The sequence below is a fragment of the Pristis pectinata genome, chromosome 9 (assembly GCF_009764475.1).
Source record: "Pristis pectinata isolate sPriPec2 chromosome 9, sPriPec2.1.pri, whole genome shotgun sequence".
Classification (NCBI taxonomy): domain Eukaryota; kingdom Metazoa; phylum Chordata; class Chondrichthyes; order Rhinopristiformes; family Pristidae; genus Pristis; species Pristis pectinata.
In genome coordinates, this window is record NC_067413.1 from 3,272,345 (window position 1) to 3,295,659 (window position 23,315).

General features: G+C 50.2%; 1 protein-coding gene across 8 annotated transcripts in view; it reads right to left on the reverse strand.

The window, feature by feature from the left end:
* LOC127574546 (zinc finger protein 521) overlaps nt 1-23,315 on the reverse strand; it is a 491,122-nt gene that overhangs the window by 69,369 nt on the left and 398,438 nt on the right. For all 8 annotated transcript variants that reach the window (XM_052023609.1, XM_052023605.1, XM_052023603.1 and 5 more), the window contains one exon: nt 8,117-8,248. In XM_052023609.1, the coding sequence (XP_051879569.1) occupies nt 8,117-8,248 (132 nt within the window). The remainder of the gene's footprint in view (nt 1-8,116; nt 8,249-23,315) is intronic.

Consider the following 23,315-nt stretch of genomic DNA (forward strand, 5'->3'; position numbering starts at 1 on the left):
GGGGAGGGCGGTTCAACATGTCACCATCTGGGACCACCTCGCTGAGAGGGTGGGGGCAGGGGCAGATTCACCAGGAAGGTGCTGAAGGGAATTGGAAACAACTTGACGAGAAAAGGCTTTGGGGAATGGAAAGAGGGGGATGCAACCCATCGGAAAATTCTTCAATCAATGTCTCTGAATTGTCTCTGCCTGCTACTGTTCTGTATGTCTGTACGTTGATTCAACCCCAAATTATGAACCCTATTTCCTGCTTGAAGAACATTACTGACTACTACTGGCACCTTTTCCTGTTCTACATTGTGTTCTGTCACTGGAACCTCATCCGATCCCTTCCCAAAGCATTTACATCGGTGCCAAAGTGTGGCGCCCAGAACTGCACTGAATCCACTTGTGGCCAAGCAGGTCCATTACAGACAGTCACCATGACTTGCTCTTGGTTCTGAACAGATGTAAAATTAAAACCTGACAACACCTGGTCACAGCAGATCCCCACTAACCCAGCGTTGGCACATCCCTGCCCATTCCAACTCCTTCTTGTCTCTGTAACACCCACCAGCTCCTACACTCCTCCCTATCTCTGTAACCCCCTCCAGCCCCTACACCCTCCCTGTCTCTGTAACCCCCTTCAGCTCCTACACCCTCCCTATCTCTGTAACCCCCTCCAGCCCCTACACCCTCCCTATCTCTGTAACCCCCTTCAGCTCCTACACCCTCCCTATCTCTGTAACCCCCTTCAGCTCCTACACCCTCCCTGTCTCTGTAACCCCCTCCAGCCCCTACACCCTCCCTGTCTCTGTAACCCCCTCCAGCCCCTACACCCTCCCTGTCTCTGTAACCCCCTTCAGCCCCTACACCCTCCCTGTCTCTGTAACCCCCTTCAGCCCCTACACCCTCCCTGTCTCTGTAACCCCCTTCAGCTCCTACACCCTCCCTGTCTCTGTAACCCCCTCCAGCCCCTACACCCTCCCTGTCTCTGTAACCCCCTCCAGCCCCTACACCCTCCCTGTCTCTGTAACCCCCTTCAGCCCCTACACCCTCCCTGTCTCTGTAACCCCCTTCAGCCCCTACACCCTCCCTGTCTCTGTAACCCCCTCTGGCCCCTACACCCCTCCCCGTCTCTGTGACCCCCTCCGGCCCCTACACCCTCCCTGTCTCTGTAACCCCCTCTGGCCCCTACACCCTCCCTGTCTCTGTAACCCCCTCTGGCCCCTACACCCCTCCCCGTCTCTGTGACCCCCTCCTTTGCCCCTTCTTTCTTAACCCACTGGCTGATCGCTCCCCTTTGGCCCACACGTCTGCTACTGTGTGGATCCTAAACTCTGGAGTTCTCTTCCTGAGCCTCTCCGTCCCCATCGCATGAGGGAGGACGACCATGGAGGGAGGCGAAGGATCATCTGACAGGTAGAGTGGCAGCTGGAGAGGTGTAGGGAGGGATTCCGGGGGTCTAGTCTGCCAAAGTACAAGCATCAATGGTGGGGTGATGGGAGTCAGGGATGGGCAAGGGGCTGGAATTAGAGGTATGAAGAACTACAGAGTCACACAGCACGGCAGCTCGTTCCATATGTGGAGCACCATCTGGGTGAAAAAGTTGCCCCTCGGACTCCTATTAAATCTTTCCCCTCTCACCTTAAACCTATGCCCTCCAGTTCTTGATTCCCCAACAGTGGGAAAAAGACTGAGTGCCTTCACCCTGTCTGTGCCCCTCATGATTTTATACACCTTGTAAGGTCACCCCTCACTCTCCTATGCTCCAATGAAAAAGTCCCAGCTTGCTCAACCTCTCTCCATATCTCCTTCGAGTCCCGGCAACATCCTCGTAAATCTCCTCTGCACTCTTTCCAGCTTAATGGCATCTTTCCTACAGCAGAGCGACCAAAACTGAACACAATATTCCAAATGCGGCCACATCAACATCTTGTACAACTGCAACATAACATCCCAACTTCTCTACTCACTGCCCTGACCAATGAAGGCCAGCATGCCAAACGCCTTCTTCACCACCCTGTTTACCTGTGACGCCACTTTCAGGGAACCCTGTACTTGTACTCCAAGGTCCCTCTATTCTACAACACACCCCAGGGCCCTACCGTTCACTGTGAATGTCCTACCCTCATTTGTCTTCCCTAAATGCAACACTTATCCAAATTAAATTCTTAAAGCATTGTGGAATTGTAGAGGTGTACAAGATGATAAGAGGTATAGATCAAGTGGACAGTCAGAGACTTTTTCCCAGGGTGAAAGTGACTAACACGAGGGGACATAATTTTAAGGTGATTGAAGGAAGATATAAGGAGGATGGCAGGGGTAAATTTTTTACCCAGAGATTGGTGGGTGCATGGAATGCACTGCCGGCAGAGGTTGTGGGGGCAGATACATTAGGGACAGTTAAGAGACTCTTAGATAGACACATGAATGATAGAGAAATGGGGGCCTAAGTGGGAGGGAAGGGTTAGATAGATCTTAGAGCAGGATAAAATGTCGACACAATATCGTGGGCCGAAGTGCCTGTACCGTGCTGTTATGTTCTATGTAGGTGACAGAGGGAGAAGGTCAGGAGTCTAGCACGTTCGAGAGTGGACCTCTGTTGGGATGGTTGGGGCTGAGTCTGCTGGATCCTTTGATTCCCTGCATGCTTCAGAGGGCCTGTTCTTCTCCCCTCCCCTCAGCTCCAGAACTTCTACAACCAAAGCACAGGAGGACCCCAAAACAAAATGTGGGCGGTCGGACTTGGCTCTGCTGCTCTGTCAAGCACACAGATGGCAGCTGAGTGCAATTCTCCTGCATCCGTCCAGAGAAGATTTACAAGGATGTTGCCAGGACTTGAGGGCCTGAATTACAGGGAGGGGTTGGGTAGGCTAGGACTTTATTCCTTGAAGTGTAGGAGGCTGAGAGGTGATCTTATAGAGGTGCATAAAATCATGAGGGTGAATGGACTCTGTCTTTATCCCAGGGTTGGGGAATCAAGAACTAAAGGGCATAGGTTTAGGGTGAGAGGGGAAAGACTTAACAGGAACCTGAGGGGCAATTATTTTACACAGAGAGTGGTCCATATATGGAAAGAGCTGCCAGAGGAAGTGGTTGAGGCAGGTACACTAACAACATTTAAAAAGCACTTGGACAGGTGCATGACTCAAAGTCTAGGTCGAGTTTATTGCTATCTGCACAGGTCCATGTATGTACAGGTGCAATGAAAAACTTACTTGCAGCAGCATCACAGGCACAGAGCAACAGGGCATAGGAAATAGGAAAGGTTTAGAGGAATATGGGCCAAATGCAGGCAAATGGGACTAACTTTGATGGGCACCTTGGTCGGCATGGACCGGTTGGGCTGAAGGGTCTGTTTCCGTGCTGTATGATTCTTTGATCCACCAGAGATCTCTCCCCGGGTTTGGATCCCAGTGGGGATTTTTGGTCCCTGATTCCAGGGCGCTGCCGGGAACTATCGGAACATTAGGAACCCAGCTCACCCATGTCAGTGTAGACCCCTCTTCTCCCAGCTGGAGACAGCTTAATATTTATAAGTTATTTATCAGTTTTCAAAAGACTCCTCCACTCTCGTCTCTTCAGTGCCTTTCAGGAGGCCGGCCCTTTAATTAATGACGTTTATTTTTGCTGTTTGGCCTACACTCCTCCAATAAGCCTCATCCGTCTTTTAGCAATGATTCAGTGTGTACTAACTTTGTAGGTCACAGTGCACCAAATATCCTTCAAAAAATCTCTTTTCCCAACCCAAACACTGCCTGTGGCATAAACTGTTTAATTATTAATGGCGTGTCTCTCTGGTAAACATCTCTTCGCTTTTTTGAGGCCTTGCTTGTAGTCATTAAAATTGAAACCATCACTGTTGCGGTGCTGACTGTCAGAGGCAGGTTAGCCAGGCCAGGGGTCTTCCCTGGGGCTCGTGCTGTGGGATCCTCCCCTTCCCTCTGTCCTCCGTCGCCTCCGCTCTCCTCATTAGCGGGATCTCCGGTCCTCCGAAGTAGGGAGCCGTCCAGGCAGAACTTCCCTGCGCTGGTCAGACCTCCGCCAACTGGAAGCACAAGGCAGGGAGGGGGGAGGGAGGGAGGGGAGATGCTGATTGGTGGAGCCCTGTCCCACCTCTCCTCCCTTCACAGCTCTGCCTGAGTGGGACACACTGGAGGGGCAGCAGGTGGCGGGACCCGAGGGTTAAGGTCATTGGCACACGGAGATTTCATTCTGTTCCTGTCAGGTTTATACCAACTGCATTTCTATAGCACCTTCCATCTTTCAGAACACTCCAGGGTTCCTCGCAGGCAGTGAAGTTGTTCTGGAGCAGTGTAATGTCAAAAAAAATTGGTGCATAGAACATAGAACACAGAAAAGGCCTGTACATTTTGTCTCGAAGACCCACAGTTAATTAGGTGGCTCTCTCTGTGTACATCCACACCCACAGGATGGCAGAGATGGTTGGGTCAGTACATAGAACAGTACAGCACAGCAACAGGCCCTTCGGCCCACCATGTCTGTGCCAACCATGATGCCAATCTAACTAATCCCATCTGCCTGCACATGATCCTTCTAATCCCTGTCCGTTCATGTGTCTGTCGAAATGCCGCTTGAACTTCGCTGTTGTATCTGCCTCCACCACCTCCCCTGGCAGCCCGTTCCTGGCACCCACCACTCTCTGTGTAAAAAACCTGCCCCGCACATCTCCTTTAAATGTTCCCCCCTCACCTTAAACCCCTGCCCTCTAGTATTTGACATTTCCACCCTGGGAAACAGACTCTGACTATCTATTCTATCTCTGCCTCTCATAATCTTATAAACTTCAATCAGGTCTCCCCTCAGCCTCTGCCGCTCCAGAGAAAACAACCCAAGTTTGTCCAACCTCTTCTTATAGCTCATACCCTCTAATCCAGGCAGCACCCTGGTGAACCTCTTCTGCACCCTTCCCAGAACCTTCCTGTAATGGGGCGACCAGAACTGCACACAATACTGCAAGTGCGGCCTGACCAAAGTTTTGTACAACTGCAACGTGACTTCCTGACTCTTACACTCTGTGCCCCTAGCAATGAAGGCAAGCGTGCTGAACGCCTTCTTCACCACCCTGTCTACTTGTGTGGCCACTTTCAGGGGGCTGTGGACTTGGACCCCAAGATCCCTCTGTACATCAATGCTTTTTAGGGTCCTGCTGTTTACTGTACACTTTCCCCTTACATTTGACCTCCCAAGTCCCAACACCTCATACTTGCCCGGACTAAACTCCATCTGACATTTCTCTGTGATGAATGGACAGTCCACAGAAGCTGGGATGCATCTCCTTGAAACAGAGATGTACATAAATGACCTGGATGAGTATGTTGATGGGTGGGTTAGTAAGTTTGCAGACGATACCAAGATTGGTGGAGTTGTGAATAGTGTAGAAGACTGCCGACAGATACAGCGTGGTATAGATCAGCTGAAGATGTGGGCAGAGAAATGGCAGATGGAGTTTAACCCGGATAAATGTGAGGTGTTCACCTCGGTAGGACTCATGTCAGGAGGCAGTACACTCTCAAGGGCAAGACTCTTAACCGTGTTGAAGAGCAGAGAGACCTTGGGGTGCAAGTCCATGACTCATTGAAAGTGGCTACACAGGTAGACAGGGTGGTTAAGGCTTGCTTTCATTAATTGAATCAAGACATTATGATGCATCTCTATAGTACTCTGGTTAGGCCGCATTTGGAGTATTGCGTGCAATTCTGGTCACCTCACTATTGGAAGGATGTCGAGGCTTTAGAGAGGGTGCAGAGGTGGTTTACTAGGATGCTGCCTGGATTAGAGGGCATGTGCTATCAGGAGAGGCTGGACAAACTTGGGCTCTTTTCTCTGGAGCGGCAGAGGCTGAGGGGTGATCTGTTGGAGGAGTATAAAATGATGAGGGGCATAGATAGGGTGGACAAGCAATATCTTTTTCCCATTATTGAGCAATCCAATACCAGAGGGCGTGCATTTAAGGTGAGAGGGGGTAGGTTCAGAACAGACGTGAGGGGTATGTTTTTTACTGAGAGAGTGGTGGATGCCTGGAATGCGTTGCCTGATAGGGTGGTGGAGGCAAATTCATTGGGGGCTTTCAAGAGGGACTTGGATGGGCACATGAATGAGAGGAAAATAGAGGGATATGGGCATTCTGTAGGTAGGAGGATTAGCTATGTTGGCACAACATTGTGGGCCGAAGGTCCTGTTCTGTGCTGTACTGGTCTATGTTCTAAGGTTGTGAGGGGATTTGATGGAGGTACTTAAACCATAAAGGGTATAGAGAAGGTGAATGGAGATAAATTGATCCCCTGAAGTTTAGAGTGGCTGGGGTTGTGGACAGAGTCAGGGGCACTAGTAGAAGTGGAATCTGTGGTGGGGTTGAGTATTTGAGAGGGAAGTATGGTTGGGGGTGTGGGAGAGGGCAGGGTGTGGGGCTGGCTGTGTTGCTCCTACACTGAGCTAGTACAGACTCGATGGGCTGGGAACCAGAGCCACAGAGCTGCCCAGAGCCAGGAATGAGACAGAGTACGTATAACCAGGCCCGCTGGCCCAGTGCTGTCTGCTGTGGTTCTAAACACTTCTCACTTGGAACTGAAGAAGGTGTGAAGGTTGTGGGAATCATTAAACTCCCCACCATGTCTTTATTGGCGTTAATGTCAGGAGTTTTTCCCAACTCCTGTTTGTAGCACTGCCTCCCCCTCCCGGCTCCTGTGGCCAGATTGTACTGATGGCTTAACCAGAGACCCCTCCACTCTGTGTGTGTGTGTGTGTGTGTGTGTGTGTGTGTGTGTGTGTGTGTACGCGTTTGTGTGTGTTTGACTGTGTGTATCTAAGTGTGTGCATGTCTGTATGTGTGTGACTATGTGTGTGTCTGCTTGTGTGGGTGTATGTATATGTGCATGTGGGCATGTGATTGTGTACGTATAGGTGTGTATGTGTGCATGTGTGCCTGTTTGCGGGTGTTTATGTCTGTGAGTGTGTGTGGGGTGGGAGGTGTATGTGTGAAGTTCACAGCCTTCTCCATCTGTGTTCAAGCAGTGGTGAGAGAGCACCAGATCACCAGGAGGGACGGCTGCACCCACACACACACACACGCATACACATACACACGCACACGCACGCACACACACACACGCGCACACACACATGCACACACACACGCACACACACACACACATACACACACACGAACACGCACACACACACATACACACACACACATACACACACACACACGCACGCACACACACACACACACACCACCTCCCAACACCCCCACTCCTCACACTTCCACAGCTCTGACATCAGTGCATCATTGGACAGAACATTAATGTGCATTTACATAGTGCCTATCACAAGGAGCTTCACGTCAGCAATCCTGAAACAAAATCTGACACCACGTCATAGAAGGAGGGATGTGGGTGGGATGGAAAGTCTGGCCTCAGCCGGAATTTCGAGGGGGGCTTCTCCAATGGGAGGGAGGAGGGGTGGGGGAGGTGCAGGGAGGGAACTCTGGAGCTGGGCATGGGAGCAGGAGGCTCAACTGCCAGGTCTGTCCTGGAGTCAATGATCCTACGGAGATGGGGTGGGGGCGTAGGGGAGGGAGGGGTTACAGAGACAGGGAGGGGTATAGGGGCTGGAGGGGGTTACAGAGACAGGGAGGGGTCTAGGGGCTGGAGAGGGTTACAGAGACAGGGAGGGGTGTAGGGGCTGGAGGGGGTTACAGAGACAGGGAGGGGTGTAGGGGCTGGAGGGGGTTACAGAGACGGAGAGGGGTATAGGGGCTGGAGGGGGTTACAGAGACAGGGAGGGGTGTCAGGGAGGGAGGGGTTACAGGCTTGGGGAGTACCATCATGCTGTCTCCCGGGGGAGTATCCCATCAATCCCATTCCCACCCCTCTCCCTGGATCCCTGCCGCACTCCCTCGCTCCCCCTCCCATCACCTATTTGCCTCCTTTGTCACTTACTCACATAAGGAGCAGGTACAAACCTGCTGGTCTTCGGGATGTTGGAGGAATCCGGAGCTCCCAGGGGAAACCCACGCGGTGACAGGGAGAACATGCGAACCTCACACCCTTCCCCGTCCCGTGACTCTCCCACCTTGCCCCTTCCCCCTTGCAGAACCGGGACCCCCTACCTGTGAAGCAGACGGGGCATTTAAAGGTGCCCCCCATGCCTTCGAAACTGTGTTCAACGAGGTGACACTGAAGCTTGGCAGGGGAGTCGAAGGTCTGGCTGCAGAGCTTGCATTCGTGACTCAGGCCTTCCTCTGGGGGTGCAGAACGGGAGAAAACATATTAGTACAGAGCTCGGCATTGAGCGGCAGCCCCTCAAGTGCCCCATGAGTCGCTGGGGTCATTCCCTGTGTGTTGGGTTCCGTCATAGCTGCCCACACCCAAGATAGCTTGTCCCCTTCGCAAACCAGCTGCAGGAATGGCACCGCCTCTGGACATCGTCAGAACGTCACAGACAGAGTCACACAGCACGGAAACAGGCCCTGCGGCCCAGTGGGTCCATGCCGACCAAGATTCCCATATAAACCAGCCCACCATGTTTGGCCCATATCCCTCTCAACCTTTCCCATCCGTTCACCTGTCCAAGTGCCTTTTGAATGTCGTTAATGTACCTGCCTCAACCACTTCCTCTGGCAGCTCGTTCCATGTACGGACCACCCTCTGGGTGAAAAAGTCGCCCCTCAGGTTCTGATTAAATCTCTCCCCTCTCGTCTAAACCCTCACGTCACTAATGACTGGGCGTTACTGAGCTGGATCAGACAGCATGACAGTAAACATTTAAATCATTTGCTTAATTTCTTAATCCTCCATCACCTATGACCAATTAGCAGTTGGTCAGTCAATTCCTACTGTAAACCAACTTGTGGAAAGAGAAATAAAAGCATTAAAATACTACTTAGAGTAACAGAGTAATACAGCATGGAAACAGGCCCTTCGGCCCAACTCGTTCATGCTGGTCCCATTTGCCTGCATTTGTCCAATATCCCTCTCAACCATTCCTATCCATGTACCTGTCCAAATGTCTTTGAAATGTCCTCATTATACCGGCATCAGCCACTTCCTCTGGCAGCTCGTTCCATACACCCACCACCCTCTGCGTGAAAAACTTGCCCCTCAGGTCCCTTTTGAACCTTTCACTTCTCACCTTAAACCTCTACCCTCTGGTTTTAGTTCCCCTTCCCTGGGAAAAAGATTGTGCGCATTCACCCTATCTACGCCCCTCATGATCTGATACACCTCTGTAAGGTCACCCCTCAGTCTCCTCCGCTCCAAGGAATAAAGTCCTAGCCTGCCCAACCTCCCCCTATAATTCCAAGTTAAATATATGTGAAGAATCATTCCTAAGCAAGAGCATAACTGACAAAACACTTCTCTCTGTCTGCAAAGAGCCTTAAACAACAAAGAGCTGATGACCATGATGCCTATCGATTATAAAATGTGTGATGGGTTCACATGGTGATCCTATTAAAGTACACATCAAAACCACGGCAGAGAGGAGCTGCCGCTTATAAGCAGCTTCCGAGGCCTGCCTTGATTTCCTTTAAACTGCAATCTCTGCAGAGAACACTCCCGCACCGTGCCACCCCAGACACATACAGCAGCGACTGGACTGGTGTCCACAACACAGTTGCCAAATTGAAGAGATAACATCATTTCACAATCGCTCCGTGCAGGCGGGGTATCAGAAATTAAATCTATTCAGATTCCCTTATCAATCTGTGCCAGCTTTCTGAAGGAAGATGTCTCTCCCCTTGCCTCCCGTCCCCTACCCTCCCGAAATGAGACTGCAAGCAATTATCAATGTCCTCAGTTTGCCAGACTTATTTATAATATTAATCAAGTTTAGGGAGGAAAACACAAACTGGAGGTGAGATTGAAATGACACTGAAGAGTGGAGGATGATGCAGGAGACAAGATCTAACAGTCAGGAGCTGAGAGAAATCAACAGCAAAAGGGATGAGACTGAGGCACAAGATTAAAAAATGGATGCAGAGCTACTTGGAACAGAAACTATGCAGAACAACCCTGGATTTTAGTGTCAAGACTTGCAGTCTCTCTTCACCCCAAGGGTTTGATTACAAAGGATAAATCTCTCTCATGTTCTCCCTCAGTACTGCCCCTCCCACAGTGTGCCCCTCCCTCAGTACCGCCCCCACCCCAGTGTGACCCTCCCTCAGTACCGCCCCTCCCACAGTGTGACCCTCCCTCAGTACCGCCCCTCCCACAGTGTGGCACTCCCTCAGTACCGCCCCTCCCAGTGTGACCCTCCCTCAGTACCGCCCCTCCCACAGTGTGCCCCTCCCTCAGTACCGCCCCTCCCACAGTGTGCCCCTCCCTCAGTACCGCCCCTCCCACAGTGTGCCCCTCCCTCAGTACCGCCCCTCCCACAGTGTGACCCTCCCTCAGTACCGCCCCTCCCACAGTGTGACCCTCCCTCAGTACCGCCCCTCCCACAGTGTGGCACTCCCTCAGTACTGCCCCTCCCACAGTGTGACACTCCCTCAGTACTGCCCCTCGCACAGTGTGACCCTCCCTCAGTACTGCCCCTCCCACAGTGTGACCCTCCCTCAGCTCTCCTCTCCGAGCAGGATCTGTCTCTCAGTGGATTGCACTCTGGACCTGATTCAGACAGCCATGGATTTGATCCTTGCTCCAGAGACCAGTGAACAACACTCCAGGCTGACACCCCAGCCCAGCGGTGAACAAATAACACATCATCTGGTCTTCCTGCCAAAGTGGAGAACCTCACACTTCCCCAAATTATACTTCATCTGACAATTTTTGCCAGCTAGCTTAACCTCTCTTTCTTTATTCCTTTGTCCCCTTTGACCCTCAACAATTTTTATAGATGCACAATAGAAAGCATCCTATCCGGATGCATCACGGCTTGGTACGGCAACTGCTCTGCCCGGGACTGCAAGAAACTGCAGAGAGTTGTGGACGCAGCCCAGTGCATCACAGAATCCAGCCTCCCCTCAATGGACTCTGTCTACACTTCTCGCTGCCTCAGTGAAGCAGCCAACATAATCAAAGACCCCACCCACCCCGGACATTCTCTCTTCTCCCCTCTCCCATCAGGCAGAAGGTACAAAAGCCTGAAAGCACGTAGCACCAGGCTCAAGGACAGCTTCTATCCCGCTGTTATAAGACTATTGAACAGTCCCCTAGTATGATTAGATGGACTCTTGCCCTCACAATCTACCTCGTTATGGCCTTGCACCTTATTGTCTGCCTGCACTGCACTTTCTCTGTAACTGTAACACTTTATTCTGCATTCTGTTATTGTTTTCCCTTGTACTACCTCAATGCACTGATGTAATGAAATGACCTGTACAGGAGCCTGAAGACCCACACTCAACGATTCAGGAACAGCTTCTTCCCCTCCGCCATCAGATTTCTGAACGGTCCATGAACCCATGAACACTACCTCGTTATTCCTCTTCTGCACTATTTATTTTTGTCACTGATAGTAATTTTGATGTCTTTATGTCTTGCACTGTACTGCTGCCACACAACAACAAATTTCACGACATACGTCAGTGATAATAAACCTGATTCTGATTCTGACAAGTTTTTCACTGTACCTCGGTACATGTGACAATAATAAACCAATTTACCAATTTACTAATTTACTAACTCTGCACCACCTCCTCACAATTTGCTTTCCCGTCTACTGTTGGATCCTCAATGACTGAGGCTCCAAGGCTATGATATACTTGGTCTCTTCATCTAAATCACAAATGTAGATGATAAATTGTTTAGCCACAGCACTGATGCAGGAAACCCCATGAGCTGCAGCTTTCCAACCTTAAATCTATCCATTTATCTGAACTTTCTGTTATCTGTTCATTAGTCAATTCTATTTCCTTGGAGTATTGTGTACAGCTTTAGTCACCCTGTTATAGGAAAGATGTTATTAAACTAGAAAGAGTGCAGAAAAGATTTACCAGGATGTTGCCCGGACTTGGGGGCCTGAGTTACAAGGAGAGGTTGTGTAGACTAGGACTTTATTCCCTGGAGCGTAGGAGATTGAGGGGTGACCTGATTGAGGTGTATGAGATCATGAGGGGCATAGACAGGGTGAAAGCACAGAGTCTTTTTCCCAGGGAGGGGGAGCTAAAAACAAGAGGGCATAGGTTTAAGATCAGAGGCAAGAGATTTAAAAGGGACATCAGGGGCAGCTTCTTCATGCAAAGGGTGGTGCGTGTTTGGAATGAGCTGCCAGAAACAGTGGTTGAGGTGGGCACATTAGCAACATTTAAAAGCCATCTGGATAAGTCCATGGATAGGAGAGGTTTAGAGGGCTGTGGGCCAAACGCGGGCAGATGGGACTAGCTCGCTGGGCAACAGAGTTGGCATGGACGAGTTGGGCCGAAGGGCCTGTTTCCGTGCTGTATGACTCTATGACTCTATGTCCATTCTAGTATACTATCCCTGACACCTTCTTACATTGTATAGCAACCTTTTATGTGGTACCTTAATGAATGCCTTAATGAATGCACATACTGGCAGAGGTTGTGGGGGCAGATACATTAGGGACATTTAAAAGATTCTTAGATAGCCACATGAATGATAGAGAGATGGAGGGCTTTGTGGGAAGAAGGGGTTAGATAGACCTCAGAGCAGGACAAAATGTTGGCACAACATCGTGGGCCGAAGGGCCTGTGAGGTGCTGTAATGTTCTCTGTTCTATGTAAATCCAAATACATAACATCTACTGGTTCCCCTTCATCTACCCTGTGGGCTGAGATTACTATTCAAGCCACAGCACTCAGTGATGGTTTTCCCAAGCCCCTCCTAACACGAAGGGCAGTAGGAATCCGAAACTCTCTCTCCAAAGCACTCTGGAAGCTGGTGCTCAAATTGAAAATCGCGGAGCTGAGTGAGAACGATTGTAATTGAGTGAGGCTGCTTTGGACTTTGAGACAAAGTGGGTCGACAGAGTTGGGTCACAGATCAGTCACAATCTCGTTCTTTTGTCCCACAGTTCCCATTCGTCCCCTCTCCCTCACTGTTCAAACTGTTTGTTGCATTACATTTGGAAACCAGTCAGTGTACAAGACTTTTAAACACAGGCAGTCATTGTAAATGTTGGAGCAGGAGGGTGAAATAAGCAGGCCTGCTCACCACGGGCTCAGTGTGTTGACACAACGTCGCACCTTCCTTTAAATGTTTGTTAATATTTGACATTCCTCTAACTGGACCAAGTCAAGTGAATTCCCCTCGTGGCTCTCAGTAAGTAGAGGGAGACCTCACTCACCTCAACCTCAATCTATGGAGCCGAAGATCGGGCCTGTGGGGGGAGGTGGTGTGCACTAGGAGGAGGCTCACACGGAGCAGAGTCACCAGCGAGGAGCGGGGGAGTGAATGGAGACACAGAGAATGGAATCTGCAGCAACAACCAAAATGCTGGAGGTCGAGCAGCATCTGTGGGGGGGGGGGGGGGGGGGGGGGGGGGGGGGGAAGGAACTGTTGTTTTTGATGCAAGGTTTCAACCCAAAACATTGACAGTTCCTTTCCCCCACAGATGCTGCTCCACTGCACTCATTGGAGTTCAGGGAAATGAAACCTTAGAACATAGAACACAGAACACTACAGCACAGTACAGACCCTTCAGCCCACAATGTTGTGCCGACATTTTATGCTGCTCAAACATCTATCTAACCCTTCCTTCCCACATAGCCCTCCATTTCTCTATCATTCATGTGTCTATCAAAGAGTCTCTTAAATGTCCTCTTAAGTGACCTTATTAAAGCTTCCAAGGTTCTGAGGGGGATTGCCATGGTGGATGCTGGGGGAATATTCCCCCCGGTGCAGTGTTGTAGAAGGAAGGGGTAGGAGTTTCAGTATAAGGGGTCACTCATCTCAGATGGATTTCTTCTCTCAGAGGCGGAGAACCTTTGGAATTCTCTCCCCTGCAGACTTGTAGAGGTGGAGTCAGGGAATACAGTCAAGGTTGAGGGGAAAAGACTTTCAGCTATGGGGAGCTGAGTGTGACAGGGAACAGGGAGAGGAGTAGAGCTGAGGACAAGTCCAGACCAGTCCTGATCTTAGTGAAGGACAGAGCAGACTCGAGAGTGTGAGTGTCCTACCCCTGCTCTTGCTTCTTATCTTTCCAATGAACCATTTTCTATTTCCAGAATGAGGCAGCTAAATTACCTATTGCTGTTTTGATGTGCACTAGGTGTAAATATCACCAACAATTTGTCCTGGTCCAGCCATGTAGACGCCATGACCAAGAAAGCTCACCAGCACCTCTACGTCCTCAGAAGGTAAGGAAATTTGGCATATTCCCTATGACTCTTATCAATTATTAAAGATGCACCATAGAAAGCACCTTATTCAGATGCATCACGGCTTGGTATGGCAACTGCTCTGCCCGTGACCGCAAGAAACTGCAGAGAGTTGTGGACACAGCCCAGCACATCACAGAAACCGGCCTCCCCTCCATGGGCTCTATGTCTACACTTCTCTCTGCCTCAGGAAAGCAGCCAACATAATCAAGGACCCCTCCCACCCCGGACATTCTCTCTTCTCCCCCCTCCCATCGGGCAGAAGATATAAAAGCTTGAGAACATGTACTACCAGGCTCAAGGACAGCTTCTATCCCACTGCTATAAGTCTCATGAACTGACCTCTCATATGCTAAAGATGAACTCTTGATCTCCCAGTCTACCTCGTTGTGGCCCTTGCACTTTATTTGTCTACCTGCGCTGTACTTTCTCTGCAACTGTAACACTACATTCTGCATTCTGTTTTCTTTGTACTACCTCAATGTATTTATGCATGAAATGATCTGTCTTGACAGCACGCAAACAACAGTTTTTCACTGTATCTCGGTGCATGCGACAATAATTAACCAATCCAATATTGCCTCTGCTCCGCATAATTCTTATATCAATTCTGGTTTACTTTTGCCCTAAACTTTCCCTGTAAAATTGGCCAAGAGCTCAGGGTAAACCCGTACAAACTCTCCCCCTGCCTTCAAACACTCAGGAATTCTTTAGACTGAAACTCTGACAGGGCTAACAGTACACAGTGCTCACTGTCAGGAAATACACGGAGTATATTTTGTTTTCCTTGACAGTATTAGCTGTGCAGCATTAGTCTGTCAGCTTCAAAAAATATAGAGACAGCAGCAGTCTGTACAGCCCAGAGCATTTACAACCCTCTCTCCAACAACTCACATTACACCAGAGCACAGAGTGGGGAGAGAGACACAAACTGTTCCTTCACTTGTAATGAGGCTAGCTGACGTGTGGGTCTAGGTATCCAGGATAGCACCCCCACTGACTCAGCCTTCCCTCCACATCCCTATATCCCGCCTTTCCTCGTCCTATCACACTCCAAGATTGCTGCACTCCTCTAATTCCATCCTTCCGCCATTAGTGGGCATGGCTCCAGCTGGCATTCTCTGGAATTTCTTCCTGAGACCTCACTGACTTTCTGCTTTTTTTGAAGACCTTCTTAAAACTCCTGGCCACCCTGTCTGGGGTCAGATTCAAGTCACTGAGTCATTGAGCACAGAAAGAGGCTCTGCGTCACACCGAGTTCATGCTGACTATCCGACACTAATCCCATTTTATTCCCCCCACATTCCCATCAGTTCCCCCCAGATTCTACCCCTCACCCACACACACACACACACACACACACACACACACACACACACACACACACACACACACACACACACACGGGGCAATTTACAGCGGCCAATTAAGATGTTAAGATGTTTATTTATTAGTCACATGTACATCGAAACACACAGTGAAATGCATCTTTTTGCATTACTGAGAGTGTTCAGGGGGCAGCCCGCAAGTGTCGCCACGCTTCCGGCGCCAACTTCCTAACCCGTACGTCTTTGGAATATGGGAGGAAACCGGAGCACCCGGAGGAAACCCACGCAGATATGGGGAGAACGTACAAACTCCTTACAGACAGCGACGGGAATTGAACCCAGGTCACTGGCGCTGTAATACTGTTATGCTAACCACTACACCACTGTGCCGTGCCAACTCCACACAGACAGCGCTGGAGGTCAGGATCGAACCTGGGTCGCTGGAGCTAAGAGGCACCTGGCATGGTCACTGTGACGGGTGAGAGGCATGGGCAAAGGCCAGACCAGGTTCAATCTCTACTTGCCTGGACGAGTGCAGCTTTGAGAACACACAGAAGCTCGACGCCGTCCACAATGTCCCCTCACCCACCACCCGTAACATTCACTCATTTCATTTACTAACACTCCTGGGCAGCACTCCAGGAGCGTATACATGACCGCGGGAACTGTGTAAACACAAGATGCTGTTGCATGGAGTCAGAAGAGCGTGCGAGAGCATTATCAGTATCATCCACCCTCGTCTGAAGATGTGTGGATCAGTGAAGAGGCAGACAGGATCAGCCAAGGGCAGACTGAGAATATAATGCCACAGTGTAGTGCTTGTACTGCGTTGAAATTCATGGCCAGCCTGCATTGTCAATACTTCGCAATTGTTCTGTACAACTCGATGGGGATTAGAGCAGAGGGGTGTCGAGAAAGGAATACAAATAGCAGAGACCATTTCTGTTCTCTTCCTCTCTCCTTTCTTGTGCCATCAGGTGATCTTAATCTGCTTTGATAACCAGGTTAGGGAATACACAATAATTCTTGTTGCTTGACAAGAGGTATATTTATTTTCATCGGGCTGCATCGCAGGTAGAAATCAGCAAAATTAACACTGTAGGCTATTTAACCCCTCAGGCCCGGTCCATCATTCAATGAGATCTTTTACGATCCGTTCCGAGGACTGTTGCTGGTGGTGGACGCAGCTACAATAGTGGCATTTAAGGGGCTTTTAGACAGACTGAATATGCAGGGAATGGAGGGATACGGATCATGTGCGGGCAGAAGGGATTAGTTTAATTTGGCATTGTGTTCGGCACAGACATGGTGGGCCGAATGGCCTGTTCCTGTGCTGTACTGTTGTATGCACGAGGTCAGCATTTATGGTCATCCCTACTTGGCCTTGAGAAGTGGTTATAGGGTCAGAAACAGGTCCACCATTTCCATGATAACCATCAGGTACCCATCCACACTAATCCCATGGACCAGCAATTGGTCTGTAGCCTTCTCTGCTTTGGTGATTCAAGGGCTCGTCTGGGTACCTGAACGTTGTGTCATGATTCAAGTGCTCATCCAGATACTTCAGTGTTGTGAGGGTCTCTGCCTCCAGCACCCGGTCAGGCAGTGTGTTCCAGATTCCAAGCCACCCCCCTATCTTTAGGGGAGAGTTTTTTCCTTGGATCCCCTCAAAAATGCACCCTCCTAAACCCATGCCCTTCAGTTTGAGATACCCAAGGGTCAACTTTTTCACACAGAGGTTGGTGTATATATAGAATGAGCTGCCAGAGGAAGTGGTAGAGGCGGGTACAGTTACAACGTTTAAAAGACATTTAGACAGGTTCATGGACAGGAAAGGTTTAGAGGGATATGGGCCAAACGCGGGCAATTGGGACTAACTCAGGTAGATAACTTGATCAGCATGGACAGGTTGGGCCAAAGGGCCTGTTTCCGTGCTGTATAACTCTGTGACTTTATGGTCCTGCTGTGGTGAGAAGGAGCCTCCCATCTACTCTGTCTCTGTCATGGTTTTATAACACTCTCCCCTCAGCCTCCTCTGCTCCAGGGAAAGCAAACCCTGTCTACCCACTCTCAAGCAAACTGTTCCATCCCAGGATGTATCCCGGTGAACCTCCTCCGCACCCTCTGCAGTGCAACCACATCCTTCCTGCTGTGTGGCGACCAGAACTGCACACTGTAGTCCAGCTGTGGCCTTGCCAATGTTTTATAAAGTTGTCATATTCTTACATGCTCTTATATTCCATGCCCTGGCTAATGTTGGCAAATATCCCATATGCCTCCGCCGTCACTTTATCTACCTGTGCTGCCTCCTTTAGGGATCCTTGGAGATTTCACTGAGATCCCTCAGTACTAGCCTGGGTTATGTAAGGGTTCCAGTCTTAAGAACTGTCATAGAACCATAGAACAATACCGCACAATACAGGCCCTTTGGCCCACCATGTTGTGCCGACCTTTAAACCACACCTAAGACTATCTAACTCCTTCCTCCCATGTATCCCTCTATCTTAAATTCCTCCATATGCTTATCTAACAATCTCTTGAACTTGTCCAATGTATCAGCCTCCACCACCACCCCAGGCAGCGCATTCCATGCCCCAACCACTCTCTGGGTGAAAAACCTCCCTCTGACATCTCCCTTGAACTTCCCACCCAATACCTTAAAGCCATGTCCTCTTGTTTTGAACATTGGCGCCCTGGGAAAGAGGCGCTGGCTGTCCACTCTATCTATTCCTCTCAATATCTTGTACACCTCTATCATGTCTCCCCTCATCCACCTTCTCTCCAATGAGTAAAGCCCTAGCTCCTTTAGTCTCTCCCCATAATCCATACTCTCTAATCCAGGCAGCATCCTGGTAAATCTCCTCTGCACCCTCTCCAACGCCTCCACATCCTTCCTATAATGAGGCGACCAGAACTGGACACCATAAGCTGATTTCTCCTTAAGTCAGAAGTGTCCGTTTTCTATAGCGACCCACATCGCATTGCTCTATATATACTTGTTATAATTCTTTCATTTCATTGAATCACCCTAACAGTATCCATAATTAAACTACTGGATCCAGTCACTAATGAATACCATGAAACATTTTATTATTATTATTATTACGAGCTTGAAAAGAGCTTTAGAACTGAATGGAAACTTGTGTAAAGTTGGATTTCTGTAAGTCAGGTCATTTGTAACCCAGGGAGCCCCTGTACTTCCGAGGCCCCTGTATTCATTGTGTCCAGTGCATCACCTTGCACTTATCAGGGTTAAGTGGTTAGTGTGACGCTTTACAGTGCCAGCGACCCGGGTTCAAATCCTGCTGCCGTCTGTAAGGAGTTTGTACATTCTCCCCGTGTCTGCGTGGGTTTCCTCCGGGTGCTCTGGTTTCCTCCCACATTCCAAAGACGTACAGGTTAGGAAGTTGTGGGCATGCTGTGTTGGCGCCAGAAGCGTGGCGACACTTGCGGGCTGCCCCCAGAACACTCTACGCAAAAGATGCATTTGACTGTGGGTTTCTATGTACATGTGACTAATAAAGAGATCTTATCTCATCTTATAAATCCCATCTGCCGTTGCCCTGCTCATTTCACCAACTGATCAATACCATTCTGAAAGCTCAGACTTTCCTTCTCCCTTTCAACACCACCATATGCAGACTTATGAATCATGACTCCTATCTTCATATTCAAATTGTTAACAAATATAGTAAACAGTAAGCATCCCAGCACCGATCCTTGTGGTACACCACTGGTCACAGGCTTCCAATTACAAAAACAACCCTCTATCATCACCTATCACCCAGCCAATATTGGATCCAATTTGCCAACTTGCCTTGGATCCTGTGGGCTCTAACCTCTTGCACCATTCTTCTGTGTGGGACCTTGTTAAAGGCCTCACTGAAGTCCGTGTAGACTACATAAACCACACTGCCCACTAACAGTACATTTTGCTACCTCTTTAAATAATTCAGTCAAATTGGTTAGACAGGACCTTCCCCTCACAAAACCACACTGATTATCTGATTACTTCTTGCCTTTCCCGCTGATCCTGATTCACCTGTCTCCCACCTACACCAGGGGGCAAGTTACAGCAACCAATCAACATAGAACATATGGAACACACAACAGTACAGCACAGGAACAGGCCCTTCAGCCCACAATGTCTGTGCTGAACATGACACCAAATTAAACTAATCCCTTCTGCCTGCACATGATCCACATCCCTCCATTCCCTGCCTGTTCACCTCTCTGTCTAACAGCCTCTTAAACACCTCTATCGTATCTGCCTCCACCACCACCCCTGGCAGCCCGTTCCAGGCACCCACTGCTCTCTGTGTAAAAACTTGCCCCGCACATGTCCTTTAAACTTTCCCCCTCTTGCCTCAAACGCATCCCCTCTTGATTTTGACGTTTCTACCCTGGGGAGAAAGATTCTGACTGTCTACCCTATCTATGCATAATTTTATAAACTTCTATCAGGTCTTCTCTCAGGCTGCTGCTCCAGAGAAAACAACCCAAGTTTGTCCAGCCTCTCCTTACAGCGCACGCCCTCTAATTCAGGCAGCATCCTGGTGAACCTCTTCTGCACCCTCTCCAAAGGCTCCACATCCTTCCTGTAATGGGGCGACCAGAATTACACAAAATTCTTCCAGCCCGTACATTTGTAGGATGTGAGAGGAAACTGGATCACCCATGTGGTCACAGGAAGAATGTACAAACTCCACACAGACAGCACGGGACGTCAGGATTGAACCTGGGTCTCTGGGGACGTGAATTATCAACTCTACTAGTTGGGCACTGTGCTGACAAGTTGTTCAGGGGCAATAAGGAATGAATTCTGGCAGTGCTGTCCATATCACGTGAATCAGTATCGAAGCACTTTACAAACCCCTGGTGAATCCTCAGTGTTGGGCACCCAGTTCTGGGTGGCACACACTGGGAGAAACCTTCTTCTGGGAGGGAGAAGGGGAGATTTACCTGGAGCCAAGAGACCTCAGAGATGGGGAGAGGAGGGGAGGACCGGAGGTGACAGAGGGAACACCTGCAGCAGTGAACCAGGGGATACTCACAGGTCCCGAGCTGCAGGGATCCGGGAGGGGAGTGGGGAGCTCCAGGGCACAGAGGTAGCGAGGTGGGGGGGGGGGGGGTGAGCCGCAGGGGGATCCGAGACAACCAGGAATGGTGCAGGTCAGGGAGCAGAGTGTGTGGTGCAGGGTGGGGGCGGTGGGAGAGCAGAGAGTGGAACGGAGGAGAGTTGACTGAGTGAGTGGGGCAGGTGGGCAGACAGTAGAGTGTGGGGATAGGCTGGGTCAGAGGGGACATCTGGATGACAGGGTTGTGCTATGGCTCAAGGCAGTGGATACTTAAATCTGTATAGAAGGCACCTGTTTAGTGTCCAGGGGAAGCAGGAATGGCCAGGTCTGGTGGAGCAGATACACAGGATCCATTGGACCACCAGTGGCCTCATTAGCAGTGTTCCCCATCTGAGGCTCTTCCAGAAGGCCAGTAACTCTCACATAGGGACGGCTTATCCACACAACAAGCCCTGTTGGCCACCTTGAGGGAGGCTGAAAGATCTCCTTCAGAAACCGAACCTTCAAATCTCAGGAGCCATGAGCTTGGTACAGACCCGAAGGTCTGGACCTTGTACCTTGGACATACCTGCAAGGAACTGTTTACATCACTTGTGCAGAACAGAAAATGTTGGTGAGGCCACATTTGGAATATTGGGTTCAGTTTTGGTCGCTCCGCTATAAGAAAGATGCCATTAAACTGGACAGAGTGCAGAGGGAGATTTATGAGGATGTTGCCGGCACTCGAGGGACTGAGTTATGGAGAGAGGTTGAGCAGGTTGGGACTTATTTAATTGGAGCGCAGGAGAATGAGGGGTGATCTTAAAGAGGTCAAGTACTGGAGAGCATAGGTTTAGAGTGAGAGGGGAGAGATTTAATAGGAACCTGAGGGGCAACATTTTCACCCAGAGGGTGGTCCGTATATGGAACGAGCTGCCAGAGGAAGTGGGTGAGGTGGGTACATTAACAACACTAAAGAGACACTTGGATAGGAAAGGTTTCGAGGGATACGGGCTAAATGCAGGCAAATGAAACTAGCTTAGGTGGGAATTTTGGTCGGCATGGACCAGTTGGGCCGAAGGGCCTGTTTCCCTGCTGCATGACTTTATGACTAAAAGATTTTGCTAATTTCCTTGTCTGGCTGATTAAGTGACAACAAACCAGAGATTATCAATTCACAGGGAAAAAGATGGCAAGAAGCAAATGATGGGAAGTTTTTATAATGAAGTGTTCAGGTCTGGCTAATGGGGATTCCACAGTCCCATGTCTGGCCATAGGGTAGTCATGGGAACAGAAAGAGTTATTAAACTTCCGCTGTGTTCCTGCATCCACTGAGAACAGGCCAAGTGCAACAAGAGTCACAGGGAAGACCGGCTTTCTGGGACAAAGGCCACGGAAGAGAAATGGCAAAAGGCTTCAACTGTTTACGTTCCTTTTGTGAAACCGGAAGTCCAGGCAAGTTGTTGCACTGTGGGACAGGTTGTGACCATTTGTTTGTAAGTGATCGGCCGTGGGGTTGTCAAGGAAATACTGACATGTTTCAGGCAGGCAAATCCATCCAGATACACACCCCTCCCTGTCTCTGCAACCCCCTCCGGCCCCACACCCCTCCCTGTCTCTGTGACCCCCTCCCTCTCCTACACCCCTCCCTGTCTCTGTAAACCCCTCCGGTCCCTGCACCTCTCCCTGTCTCTGTAACCCCCTCCGGCCCCTACACCCCTCCCTGTGTAATCCCCTCTGGCCTGTACACCCCTCCCTGTCTCTGTAACCCCTTCTGGCTCCTGCACCCCTCCCTGTCTCTGTAACCCCCTCCAACCCCTACACCCCTCCCTGTCTCTGTAACCCCCTCCAACCTCTACACCCCTCCCTGTCTCTGTAACCCCCTCTGGCCCCTACACCCCTCCCTCTGTAACCCGCTCTGGCCCCTACACCCCTCCCTGTCTCTGTAACCCCCTCCGGCCCCTACACCCCTCCCTGTGTGATCCCCTCTGGCCTGTACACCCCTCCCTGTCTCTGTAACCCCTTCTGGCTCCCACACCCCTCCCTGTCTCTGTAACCCCCTCCAACCCCTACACCCCTCCCTGTCTCTGTAACCCCCTCCAACCCCTACACCTCTCCCTGTCTCTGTAACCCCCTCCGGCCCCTACACCCCTCCCTGTGTAATCCCCTCTGGCCCCTACACCCCTCCCTGTCTCTGTAACCCCCTCCGGCCCCTACACCCCTCCCTGTGTGATCCCCTCTGGCCCCTACACCCCTCCCTGTCTCTGTAACCCCTCCAGCCCCTACACCCCTCCCTCTGTAACCCCCTCTGGCCCCTACACCCCTCCCTCTGTAACCTCCTCCGGCCCCTACACCCTTCCCTGTCTCTGTAACCCCTCCAGCATTCAGTGAGATCATTGCTGATCTTTTACCTCAAGGCTACTCTCCTGCACTAACCCCATCCCCCTTGATTCCCTTCATACAAGGAGAGATTGACCCGTATTCATGAAAGCTTGGCAGTATCTGCCAATCTCTGCCTTGAATACAGTCAGTGACTGAGCCCCCACAACCATCCCAGGGAGAGAATACCAAAGTTCCACCACTCTTTGGGTGAAGAAATCTCTCCTCATCTCTGTCCTGAATTTCGACCCCTTATACTGTACT